The sequence below is a fragment of the Pan troglodytes genome, chromosome 4, assembly GCF_028858775.2.
Source record: "Pan troglodytes isolate AG18354 chromosome 4, NHGRI_mPanTro3-v2.0_pri, whole genome shotgun sequence".
Lineage (NCBI taxonomy): Eukaryota > Metazoa > Chordata > Mammalia > Primates > Hominidae > Pan > Pan troglodytes.
Window position 1 is genome coordinate 63,878,835 of NC_072402.2, and position 20,979 is coordinate 63,899,813.

Genomic DNA, 20,979 nt, shown 5'->3' on the forward strand with positions numbered 1-20,979 from the left:
AAATATTTATAAAATCACACAAATGTAAAAAATCTTTAAAGAGATATTGTGAAGGAAAATATCTCCCTTACATTCAAGATTATATCAAAAAATAAGTATCAGAGGTAAGATTACATAAAAGCATGCTTCAGTATCATCTTATACAGATGGGGTTTGGGTGAGTAGAGATTAACCCGCCCAATTTCATTCCTAACCCTAAACAAAGTTCAGACATAAGGACTTCCTTTTCTTTTAACCACCATTAAAATAAAATCAAATTAGTATATTTCAAATCACTAAAATAAGAAAAAAGTTAGCCATATGGCAGAATATGTGGGGAAGGAGCAAGAACACATACAACTATGGGCTGAAATATTCTCCATACATTACAAATCATTCCCTTATGGCTTATTTAATGACTTGAAGACAGTCTCATGACTTAACATTAAGGTGCATAGCTATTTATAAAATTCATTGTCAACTTTATAAAAATAAATTCATATGCACATAGAAAACAGAAACAACACCAAGCCATTTAGCTTTCTCATTACAAGAATTATGAGAAATTCCTTTTCTTATTATTTATATATCTGAAATTATCAGAATAAAAATATTTTAAACATTTATTTTTTCTTGTCCAGCATTAAATCAGTTAGAATATGTAATTTATATTATGCATTAATTAATTTAAATAGAATGTATTATGCAAAGACAGAAAACAAGTGACTAACTTTAAAAATGAAAGATTTTCCTGTATTTTATAAATTTGAAAGAACAAGTATGTTTCCTATGTGAAAACAAACAGTAGATGTATATTCCCTGATATGCCTAAAGGAAAAACATGCAGACATCATAGTAACATGTGTGTCAGATTAAAGATGCCCATGATTTCACAAGGTGCTGTCTATGTTCCTGTCCCTTGATTCTGGGTGGGCTCTTCAACTGCTGTGATCAACAGAATACAATGAAAGACTCACTATGTCTTTTCCCAGTAGCTTCTACATCCTGTCTCTTCCAACACTTGCATTTGCATCCCAGTCACCATGGTACAAGAAGTCCAAACCACATGAAGAAGCTATGTGTCGGACAGGCACTCTAGCCAAAAGCCTCAAGTGAGTCCCTAGATGACACCTGCATCAACTGCTAGCCATTTGAACGTCCAGCATTGTGTGTATCCAACCCAGTGAGGCCTTGATTTGGCTCCAGCCCCACCCACACATAACTGCAAATCATGGGAGACTGCAAGCAAGAAGTGCCCAAAGAATAGTGAGAGATAAGTTTTTCTAAGCCACTAAGTTTTAGGATTTTTTTTTTAATGTAACACTAGATAACTGGAACAATATAAGCAGATACAATTGTGTGTGTGTGCATGCATGTGTGTGTGTGTGTATGTGTGTGTATGTGTGGTAGTAGGTAGGAAAAAACATTTTACCAGGTAAATTTTGGCAAGACTTATGATAGGGTCCTTTGTTGTAAACAGCTATCAGTTGAAATAAAATAGCAACATTGTCGCTTAAAGATACAGCAAACAAATACACTATTATAATCTCCATGTTCAAAGACAGAATTTATATTGCATTAAAATTGAATCTCAGAATCAAAGACAGAAATAATTATATCTAAGGAAAACCCAAAATATATATATATTTACTGAGTTTCTACTACATGCAAAGTACTCTTTTGGGTTTTTTAAATGTTTGTGTCTCAGAAACTTGTCAGTTTCTGAAAATCTATAAAATGAAATCTTACGTTTCTGTTTCCATAAGTTATATTGGCAATAAAGCATCTTTCTTAGAATGCAAGCTTCTTTAAATACCATTATCAAGATATTTAGCACTTTTGCTCAGAACTGACAAATGAACACGCATTTTGCTTAAGGCATAGTGCACAGCTAATTAATATTCAAAATAATAAATAAAGAAATAAAACTAACCTGGGCCATTTAAATACTGTGTAAGTGAACAGTGTAGTCGAACAATTATAGGTTCTGTTCGAATTACTTCCCAAGCCACAGCAATCTCCTCCTGCACAAATATATTTAAAAGATGAATTAATCATCTTTTAGAGTTCAAAATGAAAAAAAAAACCACACAAACTTTTAAAACTTGTGTTCGCAAAATGCATATAACATGAAGGCCTATAAGTTATCTCAAAACCCACTGTTTTGTGAAAATATTGGCCTTCTATGTATGAGAACTAAAATGAATACTTAAAATATAACGAAGTATTGTAAAAGCCCATAAATTTCAGAGACCATTAGAAAAACCAATGCAAATATATGTTTATAAAATCGCTGCTTCTTTGACAAGTCACAGCAATTCTTCAGAAAGCACCTTAACAGTCAATATGTAACTAATAATATTATAAGACAAAACTGAAAATTAAATTTCCCCAAAAAATAAAATAAAATGTATTTTAAATGCACCATTCATATTACATAAAATTGATACTTACATCAAGAAAGCTAACATCGATATGCAGATCAATATCTACATCATCAATGGCTCCATATTCCCTGAAAGCAAAAATTAACACTGTTTTTTTCATTTTAATGATGCTTAAAAGATGGTGTGTGTTAGGTTATTTTATTTAAAATTTTAAATCACTAATTCTCATCCTTGATTTTGACAAATAGCTCACATCTAACTGTGGATATGAAATAACTAATAATCTAGTTGAACTGTCATTTTTCTGTTTATACCACATTGATATCTTTCTATTGTCTTGTACACGCACATGCATATATAAAATCAAGAGTTGCTTGGTTCATAGTTTTAAATATTCCGTTTTCTGTGGCAAATTAGTCAGTCTTCCCATATGACTGCTTTGTTTTCACAGCATTCTCTGAGGATAAGGAGCTGCTTCTGAAGACAAGAAAGGAGTTGATGACATGAGGAAGGAGTATAGGGAAGACACACAATAATGCACCCATAATTTTTCCTTCTAGTTAGGCATCAGTGGTTCAGAAACCAATCCAAGTGTTCTGCCACTTAAATGTCAGTGTTTTGATGGGCAGCTCTAAAAGTCTGATATTAAAAAAAAAAAAGGAACTGTAGTATATTCTACAGGAAGGAATTATGAGGACCAACTTTTGTACAGCACAGGTACTGCCACGAACCAACATACTTCTTAAGCAAATGAAAGAATATAAAAACAAGTTTGAATATTCTCCATATATAACACATCTGTATTTTTGATATTCTTATAAAATTCTGAAGTTACAAAGGCTATGCATAGTGAGAGATAAAAACCACAGAAATAACTGAAATGATAAAAGTTAATGACCAATATTTACTCAGCACTGATGTGCCAGAAATTGTTCTAAAGATCTTACATACATGTGATAATTTAATACAGTACTCACAAAACACCTAAGGTACTACTGCCATCTCCGCTTTACAGATGCATAAATTGAGGCCCAGAGTACAAAGTAACTTATCAATCATCACTCTATAGCAGAGCTGAGACTTGAATACATGTATTTTAGTTAATATTCAAGAAACTAGCACTTTGTGTTGGAAACCAGGTCAAGCATTAATGGATGATCGCATTAGGTCCTCATCACAGCCTTGTGAGGTGGATAATATTACAACATTCATTTTGCAGATGAGAAAACTAAGATTTAAAGATGTGAAAAAAGTTGCCAAATGAAAAATAAGTTAGTGGGGAAGTCAGGAATTGAATATATGTCCAACTCTAAAACTGTGTCAAGTATGGTATCTGGCATATAGTTAAGTACTCACTAAAAATTTATGTCTATTATGTATTCAAGTAATAGAATTATAATACATAATTGTGGCACTTTTATAGAGTTCAGAGAAGAAACTTTTAATGATTGAAAAATTTTATGTGATTTAATGAATAAAGGAATCTAGGGGATCTTTTTCTTTCTAATATAAATGACCAAAAACCAAAGCATATTAGAATATAAAGTAGCCTCTGTGCTTTCTCCATTCTCTCCTTTAAAAATACATTAAAACATTGAGCACATTTTCAACTTTTATGAAATTATACTCTTATTCTTTCATGGTAATATCTTTAAATGTTACATAAAGAAAGGGATAAAAATGATTTGCATAGGTATTCCTTTTTAAAGACCATCAAAGCATCATAACATCTGTGCTTTGCAAACTATTTTCAAACTATTCTAAAAATCTGAAGAGGAAGGAATTCTTCCAAACTTGTTTTATGAAGCCAGCACTACCCTGATACCAAAACCAGACAAGGAAACAACAACAAAAAGAAAACTACAAGCCAATATTCCTGATGAACCAGATGCAAATATCCTCAACAAAATACTAGCAAACTTAATTCAATAGCACGTTAAAAAAATCATACACCATGAGCAAGTAGGATTCATCCTAGAGAGTGCAAGATGACTCAACATATGCAAATCAATAAACGTGATACATCACATTAACAGAATCATGAAGAAAATGTTATGATCTTTTCAACAGACAAAAAGCATTTGATAAAATTCAACATCACTTCATGATGAAAACTCTCAACAAATTAGCTATAGAAGGAACATAACACAATAGAGGCCAAATTTACAAACCTACAGCTGACATCACATTGAATAAGAAAAAACTCAATGCTTTTCCTCTAAAATTTGGAACAAGACAAGGATGCCCACCTTCACCACTCTTATTCAACCCAGTACTGGATGTCCTAGCCAGAGCAATCAGGCAAGAGAAAGAAATAAAGGATATCCAATTAAAAAAGAGGACGTCAAATTGTTCCTGTTTGTGGATGACATGATCATATATGTAAAAAACTCTAAAGGCTCCACCAAAAAAACTGTAAAACTAATAAACAAATTTAGTAAAATTGCAGGATACAAAATCAACACACACAAAAATCAGTAGTTTCTGTACACCAATAATGAACTATCTGAAAAATAAATGAAAAAACAAATCCTATTTACAACAGCTATGAAAAATAAAATACATAGGAATAAATTAAACCAAGGAGGTGAAAGATTTCTACAATAAAAAATAAAAAATTGTCCCTCTATTCTCTCTTCTCTCTCTTTCCACGGTTTCCCTCTGTTGCCGAGGTTGGACTGTACTGCCTTGATCTCGGCTCACTGCAACCTCCCTGCCTCGGGCTCCCGTGATTCTCCTGCCTCAGCCTGCCGAGTGCCTGGGATCGCAGGCACGCACCGCCACACTTGACTGGTTTTTGTATTTTTGGTGGAGACGGGGTTTCACCATGTTGGCCGGGCTGGTCTCCAGCTCCTGACCTCGAGTGATCTGCCCACCTCGGCCTCCCGAAGTGCTGGGATTGCAGATGGAGTCTCACTCACTCAATGCTCAATGTTGCCCAGGCTGGAGTGCAGTGGCGTGATCTCGGCTCACTACAACCTCCACCTCCCAGCCGCCTGCTTGGCCTCCCAAAGTGCTAAGATTACAGCCTCTGCCCGGCTGCCACCCCGTCTAGGAAGTGAGGAGTGTCTCTGCCTGGCCGCCCATCATCTGGGATGTGAGGAGCCCCTCTGCCAGGCCGCCCCATCTGGGAAGTGAGGAGCGCCTCTGCCCAGCTGCCACCCCGTCTAGGAAGTCAGGAGCGTCTCTGCCTGGCCGCCCATCATCTGGGATGTGAAGAGCGCCTCTGGCCGGCTGCCCCGTCTGGGAAGTGGGGAGCGCCTCTGCCCAGCCGCCCCATCTGGGAAGTGGGGAGCACCTCTGCCCGGCCGCCCATTGTCTGGGATGTGAGGAGCGTCTCTGCCCGGCCGCCCCATCTGGGAAGTGAGGAGCGCCTCTGCCCCAGAAATGAGGAGCGCCTCTGCCCGGCCGCCCCGTCTGGGAAGTGAGGAGCGTCTCTGCCTGGCCGCCCATCGTCTGGGTTGTGAGGAGTGCCTCTGCCTGGCTGCCCTTCATCTGGGAGGTGAGGAGCGCCTCTGCCTGGCCGCCCCGGCTGGGAAGTGAGGAGCGCCTCTGCCTGGCAGCCCCATCTGGGAGGTGAGGAGCGCCTCTGCCTGGCTGCCCCATCTGGGAAGTGAGGAGCGCCTCTGGCCGGCCGCCCATCGTCTGGGAAGTGAGGAGCGCCTCTGCCCCACCACCCCATCTGGGAAGTAAGGAGCGCCTCTACCCGGCCGCCCTGTCTGGGAAGTGAGGAGCACCTCTGCCCCAGAAATGAGGAGCGCCTCTGCCCCGCCACCCCGTCTGGGAAGTAAGGAGCGCCTCTGCCCGGCCGCCCTGTCTGGGAAGTGAGGAGCACCTCTGCCCGGGAAGTGAGGAGCGCCTCTGCCCGGCCGCCCCGTCTGGGAGGTGAGGAGCGCCTCTGCCCGGCCACCCTGTCTGGGAGGTGAGGAGCGCCTCTGCCTGGCCGCCCATCGTCTGGGAAATGAGGAGCGCCTCTGCCCGGCCGCCCCGTCTGGGAAGTGAGGAGCGCCTCTCTGCCCGGCTGCCCCATCTGGGAAGTGAGGAGCGCCTCTGCCCGGCCACCTTGTCTGGGAAGTGAGGAGCGCCTCTGCCTGGCCGCTGTGCAATCTTCCAAGTGTGAAGTGACAGCCTTTCTGCAGGTGTACCCAACAGCTCCGAAGAGACAGCGACCATCGAGAATGGGCCATGATGATGATGGTGGTTTTGTTGAAAAGAAAAGGAGGAAATGTGGGGAAAAGAAAGAGAGATCAGATTGTTACTGTGTCTGTGTAGAAAGAAGTAGACATAGGAGACTCCATTTTGTTCTGTACTAAGAAAAATTCTTCTGCCTTGGGATGCTGTTAATCTATAACCTTACCCCCAACCCCCTGCTCTCTGAAACGTGTGCTGTGTCAACTCAGGGTTAAATGCATTAAGGGCGGTGCAAGATGTGCTTTGTTAAATAGATGCTTGAAGACAGCATGCTCGTTAAGAGTCATCACCACTCCCTAATCTCAAGTAACCAGGGACACAAACACTGCGGAAGGCCGCAGGGACCTCTGCCTAGGAAAACCAGAGACCTTTGTCCACGTGTTTATCTGCTGACCTTCTCTCCATTATTATCCTATGACCCTGCCACATCCCCCTCTCCAAGAAACACCCAAGAATGATCAATAAATACTAAAAAAAATAATAATAATAATGAAATAAGTTCATCAGGACACAAAAAATGAAAAGATAATTGCTTGTTTATGGATGGAAGAATATTATTAAAACATCCATACTCCAGCCAAAGCAACCTACAGATTCAATGCAATCCCTGTCAAAATATCAATGACATCCTTTACAGGAATAGAAAAAAAATTCTAAAATTCACATGAAAGCACAAAAGACCCCAAATAGCCAAGGCACTGAGCAAAAAGAACAAAGCTGGAGACATCACACTACCTTACAAAGCTATAGTAACCAAAACAGCATGGGACCAGCATAAAAATAGACATGTAGACCAACGAAACAGAACAGAGAACACAGAAATACATCCATACACTTACAACCAACTGATTTTCAACAAAGGCTCCAAGAACACACCTTGAGGAAAGGGCAGTCTCTTCAATAAATGGTGCTGGGAAAACTGTCCATGCACATGCAAAAAAAATGAAACTAGATCCCTATCTTCATATACAAAAATCAACTTAAAGTGGATTAAAGATTTAAATGTAAGACCCAAAAATATAAAATTACTGGAAGAAAACATAGGGAAAATGCTTCATGGCATTTGTCTGGCCATGGATTTCTTGAATAAGAATTCAAAAGCACTAATAACAAAAGCAAAAATGGACAAATGGGATTACATCAAACTAAAAAGGAAACAATCAACATAGTGAAGAGACAACCTACAGAATGGGTGAAAATATAACTGCAAGCCATGCATCTCACAAGGGGTTTATATCAAGAATATATAAGGAACTCAAACAGTTCAAGAACAAAGACAAACAAACAAACAAACAAATAATCTGATTTTAAAAGGGGCAAAAGTCCAGGTGTGGTGGCTCATGCCTGTAATCCCAGCATTTTGGGAGGCCAAGCTGGGCAGATCTACTGGGTCAGGAGTTCGAGACCAGCCCAGCCAACATGGCGAAACCCCGTCTCTAATAAAAATTCAAAAAAATTAGCCAGGTGTGGTGGCACACGCCTGTAGCCCCAGCTACTCAGGAGGCTGAGGCATGAGAATCGCTTGAACCCAGTCGGCAGAGGTTGCAGTGAGCCAAGATGGCACTACTGCACTCCAGCCTGGGTGACAGAGTAAGACTCTGTCTCAAAAATAAAAATAAACATAAAAATAAACATAAAAATAAAAGGCAAAAGACCCGAATGTGCATTTCTCAAAAGACATACAAATGGCCAACAGGTACATGAAAAAATGTTCAACATCACTAATCATCAGGGCAATGCAAATCAAAACCACAGTGAGATATCACTTCACTCCAATTAGAATGGCTGTTAGCAAAAAGATTAAAAAATAACAAATGCTGATGTGGATGTGGAGAAAAGGGAATCCTTTTGCACTGCTGGTGGGAATGTAAATTGGTATAGCCATTATGGAAAATGTATGAAGGTTCCTCAAAAAATTAAAAATAGAACCACCATGTGGCCCAGCAGTTCCATGATTGGACATTTAACCAAAGGAAATGAAATCAGTCTGTCCAAGAGATATCTGTGCCCCCATGTATATTGCAACACTATTCACAACAGCCAAGATGCAGAATTAACCTAAGTGTCCATTAACAGATGAATGGATAATGAAATGTGGTACATACACACAATAAAATACTGCTCTGCCATAAAAAATGAAGGAAATCTTGTCATTTGCAGCAACATGGATAAACCTGGAGGACACAGTCTTAAGTAAAGTAAGCCAGGAAAAGAAAGACAAACACTGCGTGATGTAAGTCATTTGCAGAATCTAAAAAAAGCTGATCTCATTGTAGTACAGAGTAGATTACCAGAGGTTGGGAAGCATAAAGGGAAAGATGATGAGGAGGAGAAACTGGTCAATGGGTACAAAATCACAGTTCAGTAGGAGAAATAAGTTATAGCACAGTAGAATGACTATGGTAAACACTAGTATGATATATATTTCAAATTAACCAGAAGAAAGGATTCTTGATGTTCTCACCACAAAAAAGATCAATGTTTGTGGTGATGGATATGCTAAACACCATCATTTGACCATTACACAATGTATATATGTATTGAAACATCACACTGTAAACCACAAATCTGCACAATTATTATGTGTCAATTAAAAATAAAATTTTAAAAATTGTGTAAAGCACAGTATCTGGCACTAAATAAAAATTTCTATCTATCGACTATTCAAGTAATAGAATATAATCCCTTTTATAGGGTTCAGAGAAGAAATTTGTACTGATTAAATGGTTTTATGTAATTTAATAAGAAAAGGAATGTGGGAGATTTGTTTGCTTTTTGATATCTATGACCAAAATAACGTCAGCATATCCAAATATAAGATAGCCTGTGTGCTTTCTCTGTCCTCTCCTTAAAAATATATTAAAACATTGGTTGGGCGCAGTGGCTCACGCCTGTAATCCCAGCACTTTGGGAGGCCGAGGTGGGTGGATCACTTGAGGTCAGGAGTTTGAGACCAGCCTGACCAACATGGTGAAACCCCATCTCTACTGAAAATACAAAATTAGCCAGGCGTGGTGGCAAATGCCTGTAGTCTCAGCTACTCGGGAGGCTGACGAAGGAGAACTGCTTGAACCCAGGAGGTGGAGGTTGCAGTGAGCCAAGATCGTGCCATTGCACTCCAGCTTGGGCAACAAGAGCAAAACTCTATCTCAAAAAATAAATAAATGAATATATATATATAATATATATGTATATATATATGTGTGTGTGTATATATATATATATAGAGAGAGAGAGAGAGCACATTTCCATTTTTAAGGAAATTGCACTTTTTATTCATGGTAATATTTTTATAGGTTACATAAATAAATGAATAAATATTTGCATAGGAATTAATTTTTAAAAACCGTCAAAGCATCTATAATGTCTGTACTACATGATAAACATTAATCTTAAAGGATAAGATTATGTGCAAATTTCGATATGAAAGTATACAGAAAATATGACAAGAATAAGGGCCAAGCAAATGAACACTTTCATCTCTGCCTCTAGTTCAGGGTACCGCAAATATTTTCTGTGAAGGTAAAGAGAGTAAATATTTTAGGATTTTCAGGCTACATACAGTCTCTGCCGCATCCATCTTTTCTTTTCTTTCTCTTTCTTTCCTTCTTTCGTTTTCTTTCTCTCTCCTTTCTTTCTTTGCTTGCTTTCTTTCGTTATTTCTTTCTTTTCTTTCTTTCCTCTTTCTCCCTTCCTTACTCCCTCCCTCCTTTCTTCCTTCCTTCCTTTCTTTTTCTTTCTCTTTCTTTTTTCCTTCTTTCCTTCTTTTCTTCTCTCTTGCTCTCTCTCTCTCTTTCTCTCTTTCTTTCTTTCTCCAACCCTTTTAAAAAGCAAAACCATTTATAGTTCACAGATCTGTTCAAAACAAACCTCACAGCCCAATGGTCATAATTTGAATGACCCTGAACACTGGCAAATATTTAATCAATAAAATCGTGAGGCATGTAAAAAGAAAGAGCCACTAAACTGAATGATGAGGAAAGATGATGAATGATGTCCAAGTAAAGTTTCAGGAGTGTGAAGGGGCCCTGTCTACAACCACACTTTGCTCACCGAAGTTAATCCTAAGAAAATAATAACAAATATATTCAAAGTCTTACCTACAGCCATGTGGGTAAGAACAGAAATTGAGAAAATAGATATAGAATAATAAGGAAATAGTTAAGTAAACTATAGCATGTTGATAGGAGAAAAAATTACCCATTAGTGAAGGAGTCGATACAAAAATATTCATATCCTGGGGGAAATGTTGCAAATATACTGATAAGCAGATTACCAGAAAAGCATGGAAGCTAAAATGATATTTTTAAGAAAATAGAAACAGGAAAATCAAGAGTAAAAACAGTACTTATAATATCAACTCTAAATTGTGTGTAAAACTTATTTTATGAAAAACGTTATGTATTTTCTAAAAACATACGCCTACTTTTTCTGATTAAAAAGGTAATACAGGCTCATTATATAAAATGTGGGAAATTTTAAAATGCACAAAAATAATCTGTCTTATCACATTATGGAGATGATTCTTTTTGCTTATCTCATTCCAGTCTCTTCCATGTATACAAGATTTATACAGTGTAATATATAAAGATTGTGGTTCTGTTCTTTCACTTCTTCTATCATCAGCTGTTTTTCCCATATTGCATTATATTTTATATAATATAATGCATAATTTTATAATATATATAAATACAATACAATTCCTTTTTTGTTTACACTATAAATATTGGTAAACAGCAACTGGATTAAAAAAATCTATGTGCATCTGTCTTCTCATAGAATCACTTCTTGAATTACTGGGTTAAATAAACATTATAACCATATTTGGGATTCTTGATGTATGTTGTTTAATTACTTTTTAAATGGTTACAACAACTTATAATTACACCAGCCAGGTTATCACAATGACCTTTTCCTACATTCTCATCATCATCAGACATTTTTTTTCTCCCATCTTTGCCAATTTTATGGGAGGGAAACAACTTTTTTTTTCTTTTGAACTTATTTACATTGGCAAAACGCTGGTATGTTTACAGGCAGGAAGATTAAAAAAAAAATCAGTACGACCCTTATCTACAACTGTTTTCTCCATAAATAGTTTTTCAGATTACTTCAACAGAATTTACCATAAAGGAATAATCAGAATGTGCATATATGCTTTTAAAACCTCTTACATGTGAATTTCTAAGTATTTTGTATATGATGTCTTAAATGACCTTTTGGTTAAAAGTATCTTCCCAATTTCTAACACTCCAAAAAAAGGAAATGAAGGGTTGCAAGTGTTCCTCTTCTTCAACATAGCAGAACATGAATAAAGAATTTTAAGGAGGCAGAGGCCCTAAAGGTTTGCAATTAACTGGATTCTGCAGGTGTAGATCTATAAATAGCTATACTTTTTTCTTTGTATGCCAGATTTCAAAGAATTCACAAATGACGCTGTGTATATGCAAACCCATTTCCGTTGTGATGCCCTTTTTATATAATGCCAGTAATTTCATATTTCCCACTGAGAGATTACAAAGCGTGATTACAGTTTGTCCAGATGCAGCGACCCAGTCATCAGGATTGCTTCTATATCTGAATAACTTTCAGTGGCCCAGGATCTCATGAATAGCAAATGCAGAATCAAGTTGAATGCTTGAAATATGACTACAACTTGAATTGTGAAGCTAGATATCTGATTGTGTCCTGAATGCAGTATTCGGTATATAATAACTCAAAATAATTTCATGTGCTGCCTATATTTATTCACTGTGAAAAGATCACATCAAATTGATGAATTCGAATTTTTTTAATATGAGGGAAACAATACAGAAATGATCTAACGAAATTGCTTCATTCTGGTCTGAAAAGAATGCCTCCACAAATGTTCTTTCCCGACATGTAGTGACATATTAAATTCAGGGTGAGCTACTCTTTTAATCTACATTTCTTGAAATCTGGTAATTTGATTTTGGATATTTAAATGTGACTTAGTTCATTTAAGCATATATGTATAAAGTTTTTTTTTTTTTCAATGAATATGGACTTTGAGCCACTGTGTTAGAATTCTTAGCAATTTGTTCTCCTATTTTTAATGGAACTACTCAAGACAATATCCTCACTCGTGAGACACTCACATACACACTTACAATATATTAAATGTTGGAGCATCTATGTTGGTCCTTCTTTGTCTATAAAACTTCAGCTTATTCATTACACTGTTATGATGTTTTATAATGAAACCTGATCAAAATCAGCAGTCATTGTGTTGGTTATGAAAATATATTTCAGATATCTAGCCTTGTCTTATTAACTGTCAGGGAACACACACACACACACACACACACACACATATATGTATATACACATACGTGCATGCATGCAACTCTACCACATGTTCCTAGGAAGTAAGCCTCTATTGCTACTTGTTTATTTCTTCTTTCAACAACTGGATGGTTATATTTTGAGAAGACAGATATTTTGTGAAGATACATACACCTTCCCATGTCATCTGAAACTCAACAGCTTGCATGTCTATCTCTGCATGCCTACTCAATGTGTGGTTTTTGCCCAGCGTGGGAGAGATGTTTGTGAATGGGCCAAGAAATATGCAAACTCAGTAGTCAGGAAGAAATTCTGGCAGATTAAAGCATTTGCAAGACTGTATCCAAGGTAGCTATAAATTTCTCTAAAGAACAACAGGGCTGAGAAAAATTTAAAAATTAGATCCAGATAAGAAAGGAAGCTCATGTAAAACTGTGCATAAGAGGTACAGTATAAACAACTGCTACAACTCTGCAGTCAGCTTAAAAATCTTCAGTTTTGCTAGGAGAAAGCCCTTGCGTTGGGAGTAGTGGTTAGCGTCTAGGATCTGAGCACCTGAAGCTTACATCTAGATTATGTCCCCGTGGTTTGGGAAAATGCTCCTCCTTTCTTTCCCCTCTGTGCTTCCTGTCATCACTTCCCTGATTTTCAGAGTCAGACTGTTTTTATTCTTTGGCTTGGAGGCAGAGGATGAAGACTCAATACGCTAGAAAGGAGATTACAAAATATTCAATCCAAGATCTTTTTTTGATGAATGATATACATCTATGTAGGCTGAGGTATGTTGTGGTAATAAGCATTCTTAAAATCTCAGTGGCTCAAAACGAAAAAAGATTTATATCTCACTCCTACCTTATTGTTAATATAGAATTGGGGGTTAGGGAGGGGCAGCTCACTGTCGTCACTAAGGGGCCCAAGGAAGCAGAGCTGAGGGGACATGGGAACTAACACACTAGCACTTAGCTCACATATGACTGGCCAAAATTAGTGATATATCCATGCCTAACACTAAAGAGTGAAAGGAAATACAATCCTACCATAAGACCAGAACAGGAGAACCAGAAGATATGTAAGCAGTCCTACTGGCCACTACAAATGAGAATTCAGAAATCCAGAGAATGTAAAGCAGTGCATTCTGAGGTATGCATTTTTTTTCTTTCCTTTCATTTACCATTTTTGTTTTTTAAAGGAGATATATGTTTGGTGGGTATGAGTAACGTGATATACGTTCCTTAAGCCACCCCAAATTCTCAGAATGCTCGTTTCCCAAACGTTACCCTCAAAAGGCCCAATTACAATTGTCTGTGCACAAAAAGTGATCGAAATAGTCACAACAGTTGACTATTCACAATAGAACAGTCACAATAGAACAGTCACAATTTTAGAAGCTTCCAGCCTACATTAAGCATTAGTCACAATAAAAAGGTTAGACTATTACTCATATGACTTAAATTTTCTAAATGAAAGATGGCATGATCATAAGGTAAAGAATATTTTATATTAAATGGAAGTTTTAAATTTCACAAAGAAACTATCAGAATCATTTCTTTCCTAAACAAATATGAATTTTCTGATATGTAATTCCCTTTCTAAAAATACTAATTTCAATTTATTTTCCAATGACACTGATCAATTTTATTTTCATAAATATATAGGGAGGTACATTTACAATGAAAAACATAAAATGTGTTTTGTTGAATGATTCAAGATGAGACTTATTCAGACTGATCGCAAAGTTCATGTTGCCCCAAGACCTAACTCACTTCCTATACAAAAGACTATAAATCAGAATTATCATCAATGTTTACATGTATGATTCAACAGCCAGTAGTAGGCTTTTGGATAGAATGGTGAGGTAGAATTGTCATTATCTACTTAAGTAATATATCTATCATCACTCACTTTTTCTACACCTTCTTTCAGCCTTCTTTAAGAGGATTTTGCCTCAATAATCTCAGGATTTTGCCTAGGCAATCTCAGTTACTTCCATCTCTTACAGAGAACTTAGATGTGGTTAGCTGCCTTTCTCATTAGATGTTGCTTTAAAAAAAAAAAATTACTCCTAATAGCCTGTTGTGCATATTGAGTTACTTTTGCTCTTCAAACTTCATTAAGTTCTTGTAAGCCCCAATTAGGTAAAAGAACAGCTAATTAGAACAGTCTGTTTTCAACAGACTTAGAACTTTGCAAGGAAGATGATTTCAAGACCTTCTGCCTAACTACCCACCTCTTTTCCCTTGAATCCAAGCCTAAGTATTTGAAACTAGACAGTAAATTCATTCCCATTTAAGTAAATCAAACTAGTCCTGCTGTGATTCACCTTTGTACCATGAAGACTCTAGGAAGATATTTATTTTGGAAATATCCTCTACAGCTAGAGAAAATCTAGAGCAGGCAGGAACATGGCTTACATTCATTAAGATTTAAACTGGATCAAAACTATTACAAGTGAAAAGGGTTAAGGGGAAAAAATTCAAAACACTGATATGACTTTAGATACTTCATTTGACTGAATTTCCAAACATTTTTTAATCTAATTTCAGCAGCTAACAATTATCACTAACTTAATTAATAATAGAAAATACTGATACAGACCATCATAGGTACTTAACAAATGCTTGGTGAAGAAACAAAAAAAGAGCTTCATCTATACATGGCAATATGACTGGGGCCTAGACAGCATGGAAAGATGTTTTAGAAAAATATTTAACTATAAAAGAAATAAACATGTGCTAAAGTTGTCCACTAAACAAAAATATTTCTTTCTTTTTTTTTTTTTTTTTTTTTTTTTGAGACGGAGTTTCGCTCTTGTTGCCCAGGCTGGAGTGCAATGCCACGATCTTGGCTCACTGCAACCTCCGCCCCCTGAGTTCAAGCGATTCTTCTGCCTCAGCCTTCTCGAGTAGCTGGGTTTACCGGCACCTGTCACCATGCCCGGCTGATTTTGTATTGTTAGTAGAGATGGGGTTTCTCCATGTTGGGCAGGCTGGTCTCGAACTCCCAACCTCAGGGGATCTGCCCGCCTTGGCCTCCCAAAGTGCTAGGATTACAGGCATGAGCCACCGCGCCCAGCAACCAAAATATATATTTCAAAAAAAAAGAAGTTGAAGTCTATGTTGTATTATGATTGTTATATCCCATAGACATATTTTGGTGTATATAGAGATGTAGATTATTGTGCTTAAAATTAAAGTTTTAAGCTTTCAAGCAAAGTTCAATTACTGTTAAAAAAAAAAAAAAAGAAAAAAACACAGCCATTGTTTTGGACTATGTATTGATAGTCCCAATTGCCTTCTTCATATATGCATTCTATAACACTTATAAATATGCATATTACCTAATCTGGAGCCATAACAGAGATCAATGTAAAATTATTGCACTAATTTGCTAAAACTTTGAAGTCTGCAAAGAGAAGACTTGCTTTTCCAAATATAATCCCAACACTTTCACTCAATTGTAGCCTAATATACCTTCATGAATAGAACAGAGACAGTCTGGGTACACAATCCCAGTTTATCTTAGGCTGCAGATGGTAGGGAGTTTCTATTTCTGCAGTTAAAATAAAATGTTTGGCAATTATAAATTACAGCTGTGCCGTACTTCCCAATTGAAATTACTTGTTTGCCCTCTCAAAGTTACAACCAGATAATGTGAATGTCTTTTTTCAGATGGTGCCACTGAAAATAATCAGGAAGCCGGCAGCCTATATTTCATGCATGTCCCATGATGGTACCAGAATACATGAAGAATTAAAAACCAAACCAAAACAAAACGAACAAGAAAAAGCACTGCCCAACCATTCACTGAATTCAGTCTACAGGGGGAGACGTAAGCCAAATAATTAAAAGACATGAGACGAATAATAAACAAGGTAAGAGCCAAATGCGATGGAAGTCCAGAGAACAGAGTAACTTATCTGCACTGGAGATTCCAAGAAGGCTCAGAGAGAAGCTGACCCATGGAATGGGGCTTAAATACAGACAGCAGTGGGATTTGAAGAGCCGCATTCCTTGATCAAAGAACTGCTTATGCAAATGCCCAACGTGAAGAGGGAATATGACATATCTGGGTAGTCTGGGAGCATAAAGGGGCCAGACTGAGGTCAGGCTACGAAAGGGGTCTGGAATTCCATGGAGACTTCAAGACTACAGTGTAGGCAAAGAATGGAAATCTGAAATAACCAGAGCTGACTCCTGGAAACTATTATGGTGGCAGAAAAAGCTTTTTCTTACATTAAGGAGAAAAAAGAAAAGTAAGGATGGTGGGGTCTTCTGAATTATTAAAAGCAATACAAATGATGTGTAAATTTATCACCAAATAATATATTAGGTAACTACAGAATAAAATGCATGATCATTCAAACAAGTACTGTGCAAAGTTACACTTTTTTTTTTTTTTTAGGGACCAGATGACAATGTAATTTGGATACCAGTGGGTAGGCATCATTTACTTTTATCCTTCACAAGCATGTGGCCATGATTTATGATAACAGCATGGGCCCAGCTGGCCAAATCTATTCTAGGAATTAATTATGACACTACTTAAGATTGATATGTCTTCAAACTAACTCTCCAAAATAATTTTTAATGCAATCAATGTAATCTTAAACCACATGTGTCAAAAAATAGACATAAATATGTCATTTTGTGTAAGGATAAACAGTAGACTCTTTCTAAAACACTTTAAAATACAATTAAAACCCCAAATTTTTCCTTTAATTTAAATTACTCCAAAAGTAAATTTCAATGACTTACCATAAAACTTTAATTTTATTCACCAGTGACACTTATTTACCTGAGAGAAACTGCATGTGGCCCATATATCTCTCTAACTGCTGACAAATCAGCTTCCAGTTGTGGGTGCTTGTGCAGTTCCCCATCATAGTTCACCTGATGAAAAGGGATAATTTAAAAGTGTCTCAGAAGTGAACAGAATCAAAAACTTAAGCAACCTTTTGAGACAGGTCTCCCTGTGCGTTTTGCCATGGGCATTTTTAGCTTCAATAAAGTAATATATTCACTAATATCCTTAGGTTCACATATGACTAGAAAAATTGATTATGGTTGGAACTTAAAGTTAGTTTATATTAATACAAAGAAAAAGCAAATGTAAAAAACTAGTGAAGTAAATGTCTGGCAGATAATCTAAAAAACTTCTAGAATGAACATCAAGACTGAAGAAAAGCATTTACTTCCCCTCTGTAAGAATTAGTTGTGTAAACAAAAATCAAACAGTAATGATTTTGCATAATGTTAAAATGTTATACTGGTAAAGGAATCATTTCATTGGGAAAACTATCTTATTGCTAGAAAGACATTCCTGGAGAGAGGAAAGCCCGTTTTATTATATCCATCTCTCTGTAGCCTTGCACATGCTTGATTGACAAATTACTAATTTTTCATTCTGAATAAATAAATTTACTTGCATTCTTTTACATAATTTTGGCTTTAACGTCCTTCTTTAACATATTACCCTCCCATTATACTATCCAACTTATAAAGCACATTTGCTCAAGGAGTTTATAGAAACAGAACCACATATTTTACAGCCACACCCTAAAATCAATTGCTCAGTTTTAAATTTTAACATTAACCTGAAAAATTCTGATGAGTTATTTTATACATGTGGCTAGGCTATTCTCATATATTTAAATTATGATGATTCTTCATAACAATTTTTCAACACCAAGAATTCAATGGCAGTGAATACAAATAAACAAATGATGAAGATGCTCAGTAATGTGGGCCCATCAAATTTAATAAAGGTTAACCAGCTTCTATTTAAAACTAACAATATACACTTTTATTACAAGTGTCATTATCTCAGAATAGTGACTGAACACAACATGCTTAAGAAATTCAAGTCAAAAGCATAATAAAATACTATCTGCAAAATCGCTGTAATGAATTAAGATGACTTCAATGTAAGTAAATGATTACAATTGAAAGGACTGCAGGGGAACCTTAATTTCTAAAAATAGGTAGAAAATGTGCAAAGATAAATTATATAGATTTTCTAGTTAGTTACAGAACCCTGAACAACACACAGGTCCCTTAACTCTCAGGCACAGATTACCACTAGGACAACATGGCTATTAGAACTTTAAGACTAGGTATTTGGAAGACCAGGTTTCCTTACCTGCCCTCCGTAATAAAATTCTTCGGAATCATTGTCACCTTCAGAATCTTCCTCCACTGTACTATTCTGTCTTGACTCCTTAAAATAATAAAGTAAGAAAACAATTTAATGGTCAAATTATTTTACCTTTCTAAAATAGCAAGTGACTATAATAGGCAAGTCTTGAGCATATATTATGGATTTTATATATAAAACATCTTGGTGCAGTAAAACCCCAGAACAAAAGGTAGTGGGAGACAAATGGCTTTGTGAGTGTATTCAGCAGCACACCTGTTTTCAAAGTTCTCTTTCACTGATTTTACAGGAAATGCACAATTCAATATTTGATGTATATTAAAAACTTATGTATAATCAATTATACCTTCAGTTTTGCTCTGATAAAACATTTGGCAAGCTTATACTAATTCAATTTTATTAAAAAGCTCTTCAGCATTATTTGTCCCAGGCTGTTCTCACTTCCCCTGCCAACTCTAAACAATGGTATGAAAAAAAAGAAACTTTAAATGCAATAATATATAATCAAATTATGAAAATAAATATGAAACATATGAGAACTTTTGATATACAGAAATTATTTGTTTCAGAATTCAGATTTCAAAAGGGTATTTAATTTAATATGCTTCGACTTGAAGTTTGAGTTTCTAATTAACTGAGCCCCATCTGCCATGTGTCTGAAGTACAAACAATGAAAATTCATGGGGGTATTCCTATCACTGGCCCTATTAACACAGGAGAAATGTAGGTATTTGGACACAGGAATCCATTCATCCAGTGTTTTGTAACCATCCCTAAACTTCTACACTGAATTTCAAGTTCTTAAGGAAAACAAACAAAAAAATATGCAAAAGGAAATTTGGGTTTTATAAAATTCTAACCATTTCTGGTTTCAGCAATCCTTTTGTTCAACCAATAATTCTCAATGTGGATAAAGAAGGGAACAATGAATGGTGCAACACTAACAGGAAGAGGAGGATTGGATCAAATGCATAATTTTGAAAGCAAAGAACTGCTGGTCCTATTGCACTCATTTTGTTTGTTTAATATCCAGATATTTATTTATAGATTCAAGTAAAGTCTTTGGAAATGGAGAGAAAAGATGAGTTTGTGTTTTTAAATACTGACAGAAAATAAGACTATGTACAACCTCAGTGTTACTTTGGCTAAAGAAATCATCTTTTAAAATTTTAAGGATCCCATCAAAATTATGTATAGCCACGTGCAGTTATAAATCAGTTACATAATGTTCCTCAGCTAATTACAGTGTTTGATGAAAGAATACAGAATAAATTAAGCTTTATATACATTTTATTTAATTTAAACCAGACATTTCTTTCTATGATTTTAAAGGGAACTTTCTTCTCAGAGTTAATTTTAGGCCACTTCCTACCATACCAAACACCCCTGAGCCATTAGCTTGAGTTTCATTCACCATATACCATTTTAGTCTCACTAATAATGCTATTAACTACAAAAACCCAGTAAATTTTAAATGTATCTATACTGTTTCAAGAAAATAAAAAACATAATTTACATACCTCCCCATTTTCCTTTTGTAATTTGGATTTTATGGATAAGCAACAGTTAATGTCATTTGTTTTTCTTAATTCTGAAAGAAAGTTATAATTTAAAAAATATTATGGTACTTAGTATGCTATTTACCAAGCATTCATAAGTTTTGGTATAAAACTACCCTTTAGGTGATTCCATCTCCTCTGAAAAAGAAGTAAGGGATATTTCGAAATCACGTCATGTTGAGGAGTTACACAATACGCAAGCTATTCTGATTTTTCACTGTGCAGAAAGATGTGATTAAACTAAACCACCACTTTACAAATTCCTTCAGCTCTCACTCTATATTTCATGGTGTCTTCATTGCTGTAAGTGTGGTTTTAAAATATTCAGTCTGCCACTATGTAGGAAAATATTTTTACAACAGCAATGTCAGCATAATACATTTACACAGAATTTTTTTACAACT

At 36.2% G+C, this 20,979-nt stretch overlaps 1 protein-coding gene across 26 annotated transcripts in view; it reads right to left on the minus strand.

Annotated features, from left to right (window-relative positions):
• PARP8 (poly(ADP-ribose) polymerase family member 8) overlaps nucleotides 1-20,979 on the minus strand; it is a 184,440-nt gene that overhangs the window by 68,841 nt on the left and 94,620 nt on the right. For all 26 annotated transcript variants that reach the window (XR_010157242.1, XR_010157240.1, XR_010157243.1 and 23 more), the window contains 5 exons: nucleotides 20,537-20,607; nucleotides 19,002-19,079; nucleotides 17,658-17,752; nucleotides 2,434-2,494; nucleotides 1,913-2,003 (listed from right to left, as the gene is read on the minus strand). Coding sequence is in view for 18 of the 26 variants with exons in the window: in XM_063811244.1 (XP_063667314.1) it covers nucleotides 1,913-2,003; nucleotides 2,434-2,494; nucleotides 17,658-17,752; nucleotides 19,002-19,079; nucleotides 20,537-20,607 (396 nt within the window). In the remaining 8 variants the exon portion in view is untranslated. The remainder of the gene's footprint in view (nucleotides 1-1,912; nucleotides 2,004-2,433; nucleotides 2,495-17,657; nucleotides 17,753-19,001; nucleotides 19,080-20,536; nucleotides 20,608-20,979) is intronic.